This window comes from Argiope bruennichi, chromosome 8, assembly GCF_947563725.1.
Source record: "Argiope bruennichi chromosome 8, qqArgBrue1.1, whole genome shotgun sequence".
Taxonomy (NCBI): domain Eukaryota; kingdom Metazoa; phylum Arthropoda; class Arachnida; order Araneae; family Araneidae; genus Argiope; species Argiope bruennichi.
Window position 1 is genome coordinate 59845525 of NC_079158.1, and position 16022 is coordinate 59861546.

General features: G+C 30.1%; 1 protein-coding gene across 1 annotated transcript in view; it reads right to left on the reverse strand.

Moving 5' to 3' along the window:
• Positions 1-2300: 2300 nt before the first annotated feature.
• LOC129981027 (DNA-binding protein D-ETS-4-like) overlaps positions 2301-16022 on the reverse strand; it is a 31241-nt gene continuing 17519 nt past the window's right edge. Inside the window, exons 3-5 of the mRNA XM_056091632.1 lie at positions 15061-15258; positions 9914-10177; positions 2301-4274 (exon numbers count right to left, since the gene is read on the reverse strand). Coding sequence (XP_055947607.1) covers positions 3913-4274; positions 9914-10177; positions 15061-15258 — 824 coding nt within the window. The 3' untranslated portion in view covers positions 2301-3912. The remainder of the gene's footprint in view (positions 4275-9913; positions 10178-15060; positions 15259-16022) is intronic.

Genomic DNA, 16022 nt, shown 5'->3' on the forward strand with positions numbered 1-16022 from the left:
TCAGTAAAAATGCTAAATTTACGCCAGAGATTAACATTTCGTAATTTTTTGTAAGCAAATTCCATGCAAGGCTTTCTCTAGGATTAACCCTGTATTAAAGAGAATGCGAAAAAGCTTTGGAGAGACCATTCGAGATAGTTTTACAATCTTTTTTTTTAAATTTCAGTAATTATTTGTTAAGTTGAAGAAGAATGAATTGTTTCCCGCGTTTTAAAACAAGTCAACAGATGAAATAATTTTTCGAGCATATTTTTTAAAACTATTTTGACCAAATCCAATCATTTTTTTCCCTCCAAATCTGGAAGCATATGATGTTCCATGCCATTTGCCAAAAACAGTATATTTTAATCGAATATATAAAATCTCTGAACTTGGAATATTTTCAATGTTCATATTTAAATTGTTTTTAGAATTCACAAATGAAGAATTCCGGAACAAACAAAGTTTCTAATTTATCACACACATCGGACTGTTCTTTCATAATAGGTTCTTGCCCTGATCAATCAGTCTTTGTTCTGAAGTCTATCGGGGGGAGGGAGCACCGAAAAAACAAATGAAACTACATTCTATGTTTTCAGTCGCTACATTTCTTGCAGGACTGCATTCCCCTTGGCAAAAAGCCACCGTGTTAAGAAGTTTAAACATAAGATAAAAGAAAGAAAGAAAAATAGAATAAAAAAGAAAGAAAAAAAAAACGTTTCTTTCGAAGGTCATTTTCTACCTATACCTGGTCCGGTCTTGGTAGGCGATTGGTTGCTCTGAACGAACTTGCCGTGGGTCGTACAGAATGAAATGATTTTTATTTTTTATACTTCTTTTCTCTGCTTTATCAGTCTCGATTTTCCTAGCTGTTGTGTTCTGATCTGTATTCTTACAATGAGTTTTCTTCAGTTCACTTCGTTCTTCGTACTTAAAGATTTTTTTCAGACGATCGGAGTGGATTTGATTAGGCTCATGTGCATACAAATTATTTTGATCGTCTTCTTTAGATTATTTTAAAAGTTTTAAATGCAAACCTTTTGTCTCGGATAACTTAATTTACAGTAGAAACCTTTTTCTGTATCATCTTGATTCATTTGAAGTGAATTTAAGTAATAAAATTAAGGGCGGTTGTTCTTAGAAAAAAACAAATAATGCAACGAGTGTAATGCAAACAAGTAAAAAAGTGTTCCAGGAAATTAATTTCAAAATAAAATATTTAGAATATATACAAGAATGGTTAATCAGTTTTTCAATTATCAAGTTTCAATAAAGTGTTAATTTTGATTGACTTTTTATTAAGATTTATTACAGCATTCTATCAGTTTTTTTTAATATTTTATCATAAAATTAACCTGGTAAAAATAAAGATAATCATAATTTCAATTTTCCTTTAAGAATTAAATATATTTGACAGCTAATTAGTTCCTATTTATTTTCAAATAAACTAAAAGTTGAAATAATTTTTTAAGCTATTTTATTGTTGGTTCTTATTTTTTGAATGCGAATTAAAAATTTAATGGAATGCAAAACTAAATTGTAAAGATTCATCTGTTGAATTGTCGGCTTTAAATATTTTTAAATAGAATAAAAACTTCTTGAAATTTTATCCAGACATTTCATTTTAGACATTTTAATAAGAAAAATACTTTTTTAAAAACTTTAATTGTCCAATCATATAAATTTAGTAATAAGTAAGATATATTTTACCAATCTATGTACTTTTTTATATCCCAAATTTGATAGATTTATTCAGTGTAATCTATTAATTTTAAAACTCGAAAAATTGCTTTATTACAGAATTTTTATTTTTAGAAAACAGAGAAGGATTTAGTAAATATTTATGCGAATATATTATTACGTACACATCAATAATTTCTAATAATGACTTAATATTTTAAAATGTATCGACATAAGTTTTTACTAAATTTTTTGTAATCTAATTACGGTAACCGTCAAATAAATAACGACTATCACAATTAATAATTTTCCCTTATGTTTTAGACTATTCTTATTTTTGATTTCATCATTATTTTCCACGTATTTTTTAAAATCTTTTTTGGGATCTCTTCTTTAAAGCAATAGATTGAAGTGCTGGCTTTGGCTCTGGCTCATTTTTGTGATTCAAATTGACACGGTCCACTTTTTTTGTAACTTTACGATGTAACATTTATCTAATTATACTTTACTGTTTCATTTTCTAGGAATATAATTAGTAGCTTCTACAGAAATGAAGTTTTACTTCAGCTTGGAATATATTTTTTAAAAAATTAAGCACTAGCAAGTCATTAAAATATCTAATAAATAAAGACAAAATTCAGTTTAAATCCATGACTCTTTATTAATTCATTTTTGCACTCAGAAATACACAATTATAGTAAAGGAAAAATCTGAAGAAATAAAAAACAGTGTTAAATTGTAAATCTAAACCCTATCATTTTCATCAAGGAAAATTTGTCAGACCACTACTTTAAACTAAGACCAAAATATGTACAATAGATCCCAAATAAGTTCATTATAAGATAAGTAAAAAGCAGAAAAGGACTAAATAAGTAGCTACATTACTAACATAGACAGTTTATATAAATAAAAAAATACTTTTAAACAATTTTTTTTATTTCGAAAAAATTTAAACATAAATTTTTTTTATCATAAATCAACACAGTGTTTGTATTTAGTACACATTTCAATTTTCTATGCTCAAAATCATAATTAAAAAAACATTGGAAATCGTTTGTCAACAAAGATTTATGAACAAGATAGAATCGTTTGGTTTCAGTGTGATTCATCATGGACTGACTCTTATTTTGGTGCAATATATTTTGCAGGTTAAATTGTTATTTAACTCCGAGTTAAAAATACTCTGAACTGGAAGATTAATTATGAAAAATAAACGAGGAGTGCAAAATATTCTCGTAAATGTTCGAATTTTAATATCTCAATATTCAAATCTTTGTCCTCAAGACAAAGATTGAAGAGATTTTGCGTGGTTATAAAAAACTTAGAAAAAAAATTGATTTCTTTTCAAATTGAATGGTAATAAGACATTGGCCAATTTCGTTCAAAACAGCTGTTATAGTAAACCAATGAAAATAATTAACCACAATGGTTTGATAAAAGTTTAGCCATAAAATTTTGAGAAGTCTCATTGTCTAATTCAGTAATAGTCAATTTATATACAGTATTCTAAACTGCTTATGATAGTAGTATAGGCACTCCAAGACCCGAAGCAATTAACCATTGGCACCATTTATGATTGAACATAGATGGGCCAAGAAAAAGTTAGAAAGAAGCTTTCAGAGTATAAGATTTAGCTCACCGAAACCGCACCAGGCGGCGCAGGTGATGCGAGAAAAATCCATGAAGAATCCATCATTCTTTAGATATATACTACAAAAATTATATATCAGGTAAACATAATAAACATACATTGCGGAGGCTAAATACCGCCTCCATGTTGGGTGTTCTTAGAACATACAAGTGATATATCACTGATATATAGGACCAACCTTCATCGGGTCATTGCGAGTCCTACCAGGAATCCAGAAATCTCCAGACTCAACTGGTTCAGCGGACAATTAATTGCAATGCCCAATAAATTAGCCACATTGTGAAGGAGAAAAAACGATAAAAAGATGAAGCAACAGTCGATGTTGTGACTTTTCATGGGGCTGTGGCTAGGGCGACAAGGAATCATACCTTCCCAGTCCCGTGACCCCACGCTGCGCATATTTCAATCGATTCCAAAAGTCCAGCTTCTGGCAACCGAGATATTACATTCAAAATCATAATATATATATATATATAAAATTAATACAAAAAATGAAGCATTTACAGAGTCAAGAGTCTATGATACATGGCTGAGATGTGGCAAACGAGATTTTGCTGTAGACCAGCTACAAGCAAATCTGGTCTGTTAACCAACTGTCTCGGTTAGAGATGGTACGGATGACAGAACTGGTAGACCAACCTCTGGGACCGTTCTGTTTTCTTCATGATGCCTTTTTTGTAATATTGGCGTATGGACCTGCTCAGCTTGTCGTAATTCATGGCTGGCCTGTTCTTCCTTTTACCCCAAAGTCGAGCTACCCTGACAGAATCTTCGATCTTGAAAATGCCCTTTTGTCTGTCCAGCCATCTAATGCAGCTGCCATACAACTGGGGCTGACACAGAAGCTCCTTCAGAAATTGCCAGAGATGAATGTGGGAGTGGGAACCAGGACGGCCACTACCAGAGGGGCCGCCTCTATTGGTACCGCAACGCTCAACGTCGCATGATTCATCACTGATTTCATCTGAAATGAAGAAGAAAAAAAATATATATAATGAGGATTTTTGTTTGAAAAAAAATGACTCATAGAACTTGAATGGTTACTGGATATACCATAATATACAGCGTTTATGGTTATGAAAGTTCTTAGTTATTTACCGATCATGATAATTTAGAAAGAATGTGTTTATAAATTTTGAAATCGTTATTGTAAATATACTGATGAATTTTGAAATTATTGCAGATAATATGTTTATGAATCTTAACCTTTCTTAACTTACATCTTAAAACTTTCTTAACCTTAACCTGAAATCTTAAACCTTTCATAATGCCTTACCGAACCTCATGTTGACAACAATAACGTAGCTTAGGTAAGTGGCTATCAAGCCATAATATAAATTTTTTTTCACCATCTTCTCCATTTCAGGGCAGAAGACATAACCACATAAACATTTTATCTCCTTTGACTGCATTTGTGATATTATCCTCTATGTATGGCGCTTTTTTTTAAAAAACCAGTAGCTAGGGTAAGTAACGTCCAAGACATAACAATTTTTTTTGCCACTTCCTCCAGAAATTATTATTATGTTTGTAACTTCATGATATATGGTTTTAAGAAAGACATAAACACATTAAAATTTTATCTCCTTGGCGCCTTCTTTGATTAGCGTTTGTGATATTTGTACCACTTCTGTCCTTAATATATCGTGCCTTTCTTTTTGCCGGTAAGTTTTTTTTTAATCAGTTGATTCTAACTTTCTGTAACGTTTAGTTATATAACAAAGACAAGCAAGTCATTTTTTTCGACCTTTAAAAACTTAGAAGAATATAAAAAAAAAGACTATTTTTATTTTAGACAGCGATTAAAAACCAAACAGTGAGGCGCTAGAGGTACACAAAGATTACCCAAGCTTTTTTTTAAAAGCCCCTAATGTTATAACAAGTCGCTATTTGAAAACAGCTACAGGTAGCTGTCAAAAAAACAGTAGGAGCTATCCAAAATAACAATACCTTCCATAGGTAAAGGTTGTGGTAAAAATAAAAAAAGGGAAGCGGGACGAGAGTTGATTTGTTTGCTACGCAAAAACATAAACACTTTTCAAAATGGGAGCAATTTATAGGGGGAGGGAAGGTGGGGGAGGAAGAGCGAGCAGATCTAAGTGGGGCATTCAGACTCCCAAAAGAACATACCATCGCCTAGCAAACAAACCATGCGTAAAAAAAGAACTAGTCAAGAAGATTTTTTTTACTCCTAGTCAGCAGGGGATGAAAAAGTAAGACTATATTTACTGAGGGGAGGAAAAAAAAATAATAATCGTTTCAGTCCAACTAACTTCGTCGAAGTCATAGCAAGTGGTCTCAAGATGTGAAGTAAGAACCTTCGCGCTTTTTTTTTTTTTTTTCTATGCGCATATTCTGTTCGCTGCTTCTGATGAGGCGCCATGTGTTGTTGGGGATGCAAATTTAGAACTGACATCATGTGCACTTGACGTCAAAACCCAGGGTCGGATAGGGTCACGGGCGCCAATCTATGACAAAGAAAACCGGGAAGAGGAGGGAGGGGAGGGGAATCTCTTCTCAAGGATTTATCTTCCTCCTGCTCCAGCCCATCTGTAAGACGTTTTTTCGACTAAAAAAAGCATCGTCGGAAATTCATCTAGCAATCATGAGTCTTTTCAATGGGACGAAAATCACACAACTTTTTTGTTACGAAGTGACAGGAAATGAAATGTGAGCGAAGAATTATAAGATAATTGAGTTTGGATGTAAGTATTTTAATAATTCGACTGTAAAAAAAGCTTTTAAAACTATGAAATACATAGAATCGTATGATTATTATTAAGTAATCTGACATACTTTTCATCAATATATTGCAGTCAGGGAGTGTGTTAAAAATATGGAAAAAAGAAATAGGTATTCCAGAAATAATATTTGAGACGATTATAAGGTATTTGAGTTTGGATAAAAGCATTTTGACAATTTGACTTTAAAAATAAACTTTCAAAATCATCTAATACATAAAAGTATAAGACGGGTGTTAAATATTCTGGTATACTTTTATCAATCCATTTCAGTCAGAGAATATGCTAAAAATATGGAAAAGAATGAACAGCCATTCCATAAATATATTTGTGACAATGCTAACAATATTCTTATATCCAATTATTATACATCGATATATATATCGATTTAAATTATTCTTTTCCATCTATTTAAATTGGAAAAGTAATGTTTCTACGAATAATTGCTACGAAATTGTCATAACTCCAATTCATACTTCTAATTCTGCATTCTTATTGGTCTTTAATTCATTTGGTATTTTAATTTGGAAATTTCAAGTAAGAAAATAATTCCAATGTATTAAATTTTCCAATTTTCCATTAGGACTAATAATTTATGACTTTTACGCAGTCCATACAAAATATTCGTTAAGCAATAAAAATAGCTTTCAACAGAAATTAGGAAAAAAAAAAAAAGTAAAAGACAAGGGAAAAATAATTCTTTTAAAATCAGAACATTATTTTATATGATTAAAAAATATTAACCATCTAAATTAGATTTTAAAAATATTAATGGAACACTGCCAAAAGATTGCGAAAGGCTTGAAATATTCGAAGCGGCTAAAATTTTTATTAGAATTCGATCGAACTCTGAAACTAAAGAAAAAAGCAAACGATAGCTTGGAAAAGAACTTCGAAGTAAGCACAATAAAGGTTCCACACTTGGCAGCGAAACCGCAGTTGCGAGATTCAAAGCCACCTGCTAACAGCTCTCATGGGGTGAGAAAAGAAAGTAAGACCTGCGAGGCAAAATAGCATTTCGCGCCATTTTTTTCTTCCTTCATTCTTACGGCTGGAAATTTTCTTTTTACTTTTTTTATTTTAAAAGAGAGGATGGAAAAGTACTAAAAATGTAAAGAGGGTCTCGAGTACGCTCTTATGACGTAATATCGACGTCATACACGGGCTGAGAACCCTGGGAAAGGGACTGAAGACTGGAGAAAAAAAGAACTCTCAAGATCTCTCTTGCAATGAAAAAATGTAGAAAATGGGATACTAACAGGAGATACAGATTCGACAACGACATCAAAAACGTTTTTATTTTGTACGGAGACATGGAAATTCTGCATTATGAAACATTTCTGAAAGTTATATATTCTGGCGGTAGAGGTGTTTGAAAATTCAATCTCTTGCGAGAGTCGGAAAATATGGAATATTTTAAAAGAACAATTCTTTTGTATATTACTTATTTTATTCAGGTTTATGTTGTATACAGTTTCGTAAGATGCAAAGCTGAAAATATTTGATTCCTGTACCTGAATCAGTCGTCTGTAATAAAAATATTCAATGTGTTTCAAATGTTAATAAAAAGAAAAAAATATTTTCATTCTTTTAGATGAGATTAGAATTATCATAATTTATAAATTACTTAAAGTTAAACTGGATTTTTTAAAAATCTATTCAGTAACATATTATAAAATTTTAATGGAGTAAAAATTTTATTTATAATAATAATAATAAAAAAAAAACAGAGAAAATATTTTCTATATTTAGAGTAAATCATTCAAAATATGTTTTAAAAAATCTTTTGACGAAATTGTAGATACGCCGCATTAATGATATTTGCAATATTCGTAATAGTTTGCAAATATTCGTTAAAAAAATAAAATTCGTTTGATTTATTTTGATTTAAATTGAGTAATCATTAACAAAAATGGCTAAATAAATTCAAATTTTGCAGAGAATTCAGAAAACTTGAATTCTTAATTTTTCCGTGTATAAATTTTTTTTAAACCATTATGATATTTTTTTTTATTTTTATTTTGAACGATTGAAAATGGGAAAAACCGTCCAACTATTTTATAAAATGATCTAGAAAATGTGTGATCCTAAAGAATATCGTTATAAGTTTTTGAAATGAATTTAATGATACATTTAGTTTAAATACATGCCATTCTCTAAAAAATATCTAAAAAAATAATCGTTCTGAAATTAATTTATATTATGATATACATTTTTTTAACTTTTGTCAGTTCAAAACAACTCAATTGACAGTCCAACAATCGCCATATAACTAAATACTAAAATGCCAAAATATTAATTGTGATATTACGAGAAATTATTGTCTCAGAATTATATTCAACGATACACGTTTTACGTGACAGAAAAAGAATGATTTTATTTTGATGCATCAGGCTCGAAAAAGAATTATTTTTTCGAATTCCTGAATGTGATAGTTTTTCGTCCGAAAAATAATATCTGAAGAGTCACAAGAAATAATCAGAGATCGATGCGTATAAATCCATCAACCAGATCTATCCAATTCACTGAAGAAATCTGAGATTTCATGCCATTCGACTAGAAAGAAATCTTATTCAGTTGCAGTTACAGCTTATAGACGAGTTGGTTTCGTTTTACATTTTCTTTCCGAGGTTCCAGCGACCGTAGATGACCCGGTACGACTGCCTTAGGCGAAGACAGCATTCTTTCGATAACTGGTTTGGCCGCTTTCCCAATGATGAATTTTTATTGGTAGATGCTGTATTTTTCACTCTACTTTTCTTCAAGATCTGCTCCTTTTTTCTCCCCCTGTAACGCATGCCTTTTTATTTGATTATATGCTTCATGCTCCAAGGCAAATGGTTGTTTGTGCAATAATTGCAGTCTACAGGGAGGGGAGAGCAGTTTTTTATACATTCCATAGAATCATTTGAGTGGAAGATAGTGATGAAAACGGAGGAAAAAAATAGATATTAAGCTAAGGGATTTTTGAAATCGCAGATAATGGTAAAACTCGAGAAAAGGGAATGGCTACCGAAAGTGCCGCCAAGTCTTTCTCACAAAACTAATAATTAGATTTATGTGGTTGCGAATATTATCTTTAAAACTAAAAATTATTTCTCTAAATGAAGATCTTTTCATCAAAAGAATTGAATGCATTACTACGAATTAGAATACGATTTAGAATTACTACGAAAATAATGCATAAACGAAAGAACAGATTAAAAAAAGAAAATAAATTTAGAGGAATATTTGAATATAAAACCAAACGATTTTTTACTCAAATATTTCCTATAATATGAAAAAGGTGAAATGATAATAAAAAATTAATAAGAATCAGTATTAATTATCGCACTTCTGATTTTAAAAAATAATTATAATGGTTCGTAATTAATTATTATATCTTTATGATGTAAAGATTTTTTCTTCAAATTATTATTAATTTAACAATTTATAATCTTTCAAATCAATAGATAATTACCATACTTTGGGATTAACTGAGAAAATTTTTCAACAATTGCAAAGTGAAAACAAATTAAGAAAAGTTATATTTATCGTTTTTTTTAATTAGTCATCAATTAAAAGTTCAGAATGCATTTTTAATAACCGCTAGCGTAATCCAAATTCGCTGTAAGCATTATTCGTCACTTTCGTCATCTACTGAAAATGCTAATATCAAATGAAATGTGACTAAACCTTAAACTATATTGCATATGTGCAACAATTATATCAAGTCAAAATAGATTTTAAATTTCAATTTCTTATGCTGATTTTGTTGTCAAGGTTGCATTATAGATCATGCAACTTTGAAAATGTTGACTTGCAATCTAAAATATTTTTCATGCACACAATTCGGAGAAATGAATGAATATTCTCAACTTACCATCACTTTGCATTCCTTCGCTGCTAAAATCGTGGCTTCCTTCAGGTGATGCAACTGAACTACTACTGTCAGGGGCAACCACCATGCTACCGCCCCTGGATCCAGCCGGGGGTGACATGCGTTGGTGGGGTTGGTATGCCGGCCACTGATCTAGAATACTGCTCATGTCCAGCATGCTGTCTTCAGGTCGGAAAGTTAACAGACTCTGTTGAGGTTGTTGTTGTTGTTGAGATATAAGATTGTTATGTCGTTGAAGACTGGCGGCTGTAAGAAAATGAAAGATATATTTTATTTGATGATTGTCCTTTTTAGACAATAATGTAATTATTTTTATTTTTTCTTTATTTTAATATATTTGGAAACTGTCATGAGTATTTGGTATCAGAACAATAAAAGAATATTTTTAAAAACTTTCGATTACTAAAATCATAGAAATAAATACGACTTAGTAAAATTTTATCTTGAATATGAAATGCATGAGCTAGATTAAGGATATATCTTCATTACATCAAAGATAGAGCACGAATGTAGATAGTGTTTGTTTAAAATTAAATTTATATAAAACAGTGTAAAGTTTTCCAACTTCTTATATCAATTGAAAGTCTCATACAAAATATTTATTGCTTTTTTTTAAAAAAACAACAACACTATAGAGTTGGTTGACAATTATAATGGAAAACTAGAAAAAAATATCCACCGCCATTCTACAAACATGCAATAGTTTGATGAAAAGAATATTTGGAATAGAATAGAATAGAATAAAATAGAGAATAGAACAAAATACTATAATATATGTAGAATAAATTATCGCAAGAATTTTTTAAAAACCTATATTATTTTAGTAGATTTAAAATGATTGTGATTTAAAAATAGTTCATGAATTAGAATTTGGAATTCATGGAAAAGTTATGATTTTGATAGTTAAAGTTACTTTCAAAACATTCTTGTTTAAATGTTATTCGAAGATTTGTTTTTTTATAGAACCAGCAACTTTCTAATTTTTTTTTTAGAGTGGGGGGGGGAGAGGAATGAAAGTGATTGTTAACAGATTATTTATTATTTTAAAAAATTAGCAATCAACACATTAATGGTGAACATCTTAAAACTCTTAAGTTAGGGAAGAAAGCTCCAAGATTGTTATAAATTAAAGATGAAAGAATAAAAAAAATCCCAGAACCGCTTTCTTTTTCCATTTTCTTTCCCTTAACGTTAGTTGAGATTTCTCGGAAACAATTCCAGTGGCGATGTTCGTGCAGTTGTAGGCGTGGTCTCTACAAGTGGCAGTCACGAAAAACTGAGAGAGGTCATTGGCCAACGGGTAGTAATAACGATGACTTCATCTCTACATTTAAGGGCACCTCCCAAAAGTGGTCCAACGAAATATTTTGATGGGGAAAAAAAATTGTCTTTGTGGTGGTGGCTTTTCCTCTAGAAATGACTTTCGCACATGCTTAGAAACAAACAAGTGGAAAAAGTGAAAAAGTAAGTTTTTTTTTCCTCTTCTTTTTCTTTGTCCCACTGGATGTTCTCTGGATTTTTTTCCTTCTTTCCAGTTGCGGTTTGGGAAAAGACGAAATTTACTACTGATTCATGGCAATGCTCTTTCTACAGGGAAAAGACGATAGGAGGTAATTACGAATGCAATGGAATGTATCGAAGCGATTTTGTTTTTGTGGTTCGCGGGTCGGAACAAAGATGCTTTTTAAAGAGCTGAGGTAGTAAAAATTTAAGAAATTTTGCACTGCTTTTTGTGAATGCTCACTTGCCGTTGAGATAAAAAGAGATGGTTATCTTAATTCCCAGGTATTGCCATCACGTAAAACTATATAATCACTAAAAACTAAAGATTTCCTTTAAATTTGTAGGAATTTGGAATGCAAAATAGAGGAAGGAAATGGTATTTGGATGCAATCGCGAAGCGTATCTCCATTATTTTTTTAGAACATTGCCGAAAGATTTATGAGTTTTCTACAACATCCAAATTTTAATTTTCTCTTTCTTTCTTTCTTTTCCTACTGGTTAATATTATTTTAATTTATCGAATTAAAAAAAAAATTCAATACAAAACAAGATTTGGCATCTTGCACTTCTTCAGAATGAATAACGATTCATATAATGAATTAGATTTTAAAGAATTCTAAATTAAATAAAGGAATATTTTCTGAAATTTTACTCGATGGCTTATTTTAACTATACACATATATATTTTTTTAAATTTAGATAAGGTTAATAATGACAATGTCCATAAAAAATCGTTTGTAATACTTCAGTGAAAAATAATTTAACCAATTTAACTTGTTTAAAAAGTAATCATTTAAAGTTTAGCAAGGAACAATTTTAATAATTCTATTTCCAACGTTATAATCAGAGTAATCATGCATTCTTAAGTAGTCATACATATTAAAAAATAATGCTTATCAAAATTTCATAAAAAAAATGGTGAACCAGTTATATTTTAAATTGGTAGTTGCAGGATAAAATATTGCATCATAAAAAAATATTTATTCTCAGTTATATTAATATAATCACAAAATTGATGAAACTTCAATGATTTCAAACCTTTTAAATCAATATTTCTGCCAGCCAAAAAAGAAAGAAAGAAGGGCGTTAGAATATTAAGTCTATTTTTTTCTGAATCATCACTTAAAGAATTGAAGAACACAGTTTTCCGCATCTTTTTTTTCTTCTAGAGCATATTATTTCCTTTCACGTCGGATAGATTCAATGTTTTCTATATTTCGTCGTAGAACAATCCATAATAGGCCAAAATATGGGCATCTGAAGCTTCTTTATTGTTTATGATTAGTCCCGGTCGATTCGCATTAATCATGAAAAGTCTGTTATCTTCTTTTAAACAAAAAGTTTTGGCGCCAATGATATATAGCTCATAGACAGATCAAGTAACAATTCTCTGAGATGGTCCTTGAACTTTTAAGAGCATTACGAAAATGAAAATGACCCCAAATGCGATGTATCTTTTTACAGACCACCACAAACGCGACATTGTTTTATGATGTCGCATGAGTTCACCAATTACCAAAGCACTTTTGTAAATGGAGTAGGTAAAAAGATACCGCGGAAGAAAATCACTCATCGAGTTCTCTAATCAAAAAGTTCTTAGCATTTTAAGTGAGAAGTCTTATGTTCTCTTATGCAAGTCAAAGCAGACGATTCTCAAATTGCTGTCGCGACGCCATTTTATTTTTCTCTTTATTCTTTCAAAAGAATATTGTTTTGATTTAATATATTCAATACGTTTTCAAAAACAACTGACACAAGTGAGATTGAAAAAAAAAATACTTTTATAACTTAGATTGATTTATAAGTAAATCATCTAAAGAGATTGAAAAAGTATTTAATGGAATTAATAATTCTGAATAAAAAACTTCTTTAATAATTAAGAAGACTATTTTAAAAATGGAACCAGCAAAATGATTAGAAAACTCGGGAATTTCTACACGCTTTGGCATAAGACGCTATAATTTGCTTGCTTTTGATTTTTAAATTAGAATTTGCTTTAACAAACTTATGCTTTCAAGTATATTTTTAGAGGAGAACGATGTAATATCGCGCAATGGAAAATTCCACAATAACAACAGTTGTTTTCGGTAGTAAAATGCGCTGGAAATGGTTTTGTATCAATTGCTTTAATGATAGACGATTCATGAATAAACTTCTCATATTTTAATTCTTCGTTTTTATTCAAGCATTCTCAGATATTGAAAGGAATAGACGTTTTCATCATAATTTCGGACCTCTAATTTTAAAAAAAAATGACTTTTTTTTTGTATATATATATATATATATGCATGCAAATTATTCCAGAATCCATCCAGAATTTTTCAATACAATGTCTCTTTTTAAGTAAATGTAGCTACTTTTAATTGAAACAATGCCTACTGAATGAATAAATACCGTAAAGATAATTCCGCAGCTATGCGCGGTATTATTTCGTATTAAAAATCTATTACGTAATGGGTATCTTGTTTATTTTATACATGCCTCAAAATTATATAATAAGGGATCACGGAGAAAGACTCAACTAAAAGCAGCTATTGAAGCTTTTTCAGAGAGAAAAATCAGGAATTGATTGATTATTTAGAATTCCTGAACCCATCTTATACGAGATAAATTTCTGTAATTTAATCTTTAGGAAAATCGCTTGAAAAAGGGAAGCCAATTTTCTCAGTTTCTCAAGAAGAAGAATTTGCTGAACACATTCTGAAGGAAGCCAAGCTGTTTTATGAGCATTCGAAAGTTAAGAGCACAATTTTGTTGAACGCAACCAACTCAAACCGACTTCAATAAATCGACAAAATTAGCCAGTTTAAATTAATTGACGTTATTTTTTAAACGCACTTTACCAATATATTTAAAAAGAAAACATAAATATATCGATGATGACGCCGATATTGTATCGAGGATTTTAACCAATAGGAAATTAAAACTACTACGAAGGTTTACAAATAATTTTTGAAAAAACAAAACAAAAAACAATTAACCAGAAAACGAATCTACAATTTAAACGAAACCGAATCACAAAGGTGTAAAAGTCTGAGATTTTTCTACGCAATTCCATATGCGTGTTATGCATGCATTCACTGCTTGGAATACCAGTCATAAAAGATAATAACATTCAAATTATTTTTTTAGAAATGTGATTAATTTTTTAAAAGTAAACGCGTTGGACAAAACAAGAACTGCTCTCACTTTTCACTTAATGAATACTGAAAACTTTAGCAGTGAAAAATTATTACTAAATTTACTATTACAAAGTTCCATTAGCTGAGCGAAATTCTCCTTTAATCTTTTTTTTTTTTTTAATGCTATATGATATTTCGATAATTGTCGATTGTAACGGCAACTAAAAGACAGCAAGAAAAAATTTCGCCAATTTGGCGATTTCAATCGTCAAAGTCATGTGATTCGCAGGTTCAAAATTTTTTATAATAAATAATAATGCACTTGAACGTATTTTTATAATTTGACAAAAATTTTTCTTGACGCTTTTTGGTCGCCATTAAATTAGAATTGTACCGATATTTCATTTATAATTTTTCACTTAAAATATGTTTTATTTTAATCTCAATTCATTTTATTTTGTTCAATTATTGTTACAAGAATGGAAAAAAAAATCTGATTTTTACCTGTTTTCCAGATGTCCAATTGGGCATATATGAGATCTCCGCCATTTGGTACTTTTTGTCTGAAATAGGCTTCCGAAAGTGCTGATAAACCCAAGCCATCAACGTTGAAATGTTGTAGAACATCCGTGTTCATGTTGTACTGATTTAGTATCCATAATAACCAAGCTTTTGCGTCATCCACACTCCACAAGGCTGGATCTGGAAAATAAAAATTTTAAATATATAAAACCTTGCATAAAATAATAATAAGAAAATACTTCTGAAATCAGAAGTAAGTTGCTTTAGTTCTGCATCTTTTTAAATTTTTTGATCTAGATATTCAATTCAGAGATACATACATAAGCAGAGTATTTTAGCCTAGAGCCTTTAAAATTTTCTCCACTTGAAATTAAAATTCATAATAATTTTCAGTTAGTTCTTGTTTATACTTTAAGATCTTCTGCTTTAACTTATTCTCTAAGTACAAACGTATTTACCAAGTTAATAGAATCTTAGTTAAAGAATATTTTTACTTAGTCAATAATCTAAAGAAAGAAAGTTCTTATTTCTTTAGTATTCTTAAAGTTAAAAGAATAACAATAAACTGAAAGTTAAAGCAATTTTATTTGTATTTTTATGGCAATTAAACTAAATTTTCCTTGATATTCGTTTAGAGAATAAAGAAAGAATATTCTTTAAAAAATAATAAGTTTAGTCTTTTTCTGATTTTAGTCCCAAGTGGTAAATCTGCCACAAAGCTTAAATGTCTCAAATGAACAATTAAACAAAAAAACATTTTACCAGAACAAAGATAAAGAGTTCTATGATAGAGAAAAGAAAAAAATAAGCAAAATTAAAACTGATAATTCGCGTTCATCAGAAGAAAAGAACTTTGAAGAACAGCTGCAGGACCTAAATCCAAATCCCACAGAGCAAGGCGATTGTTTTGCTTCTGTGTTGTGTATTGTTGAACTGATCCTGAA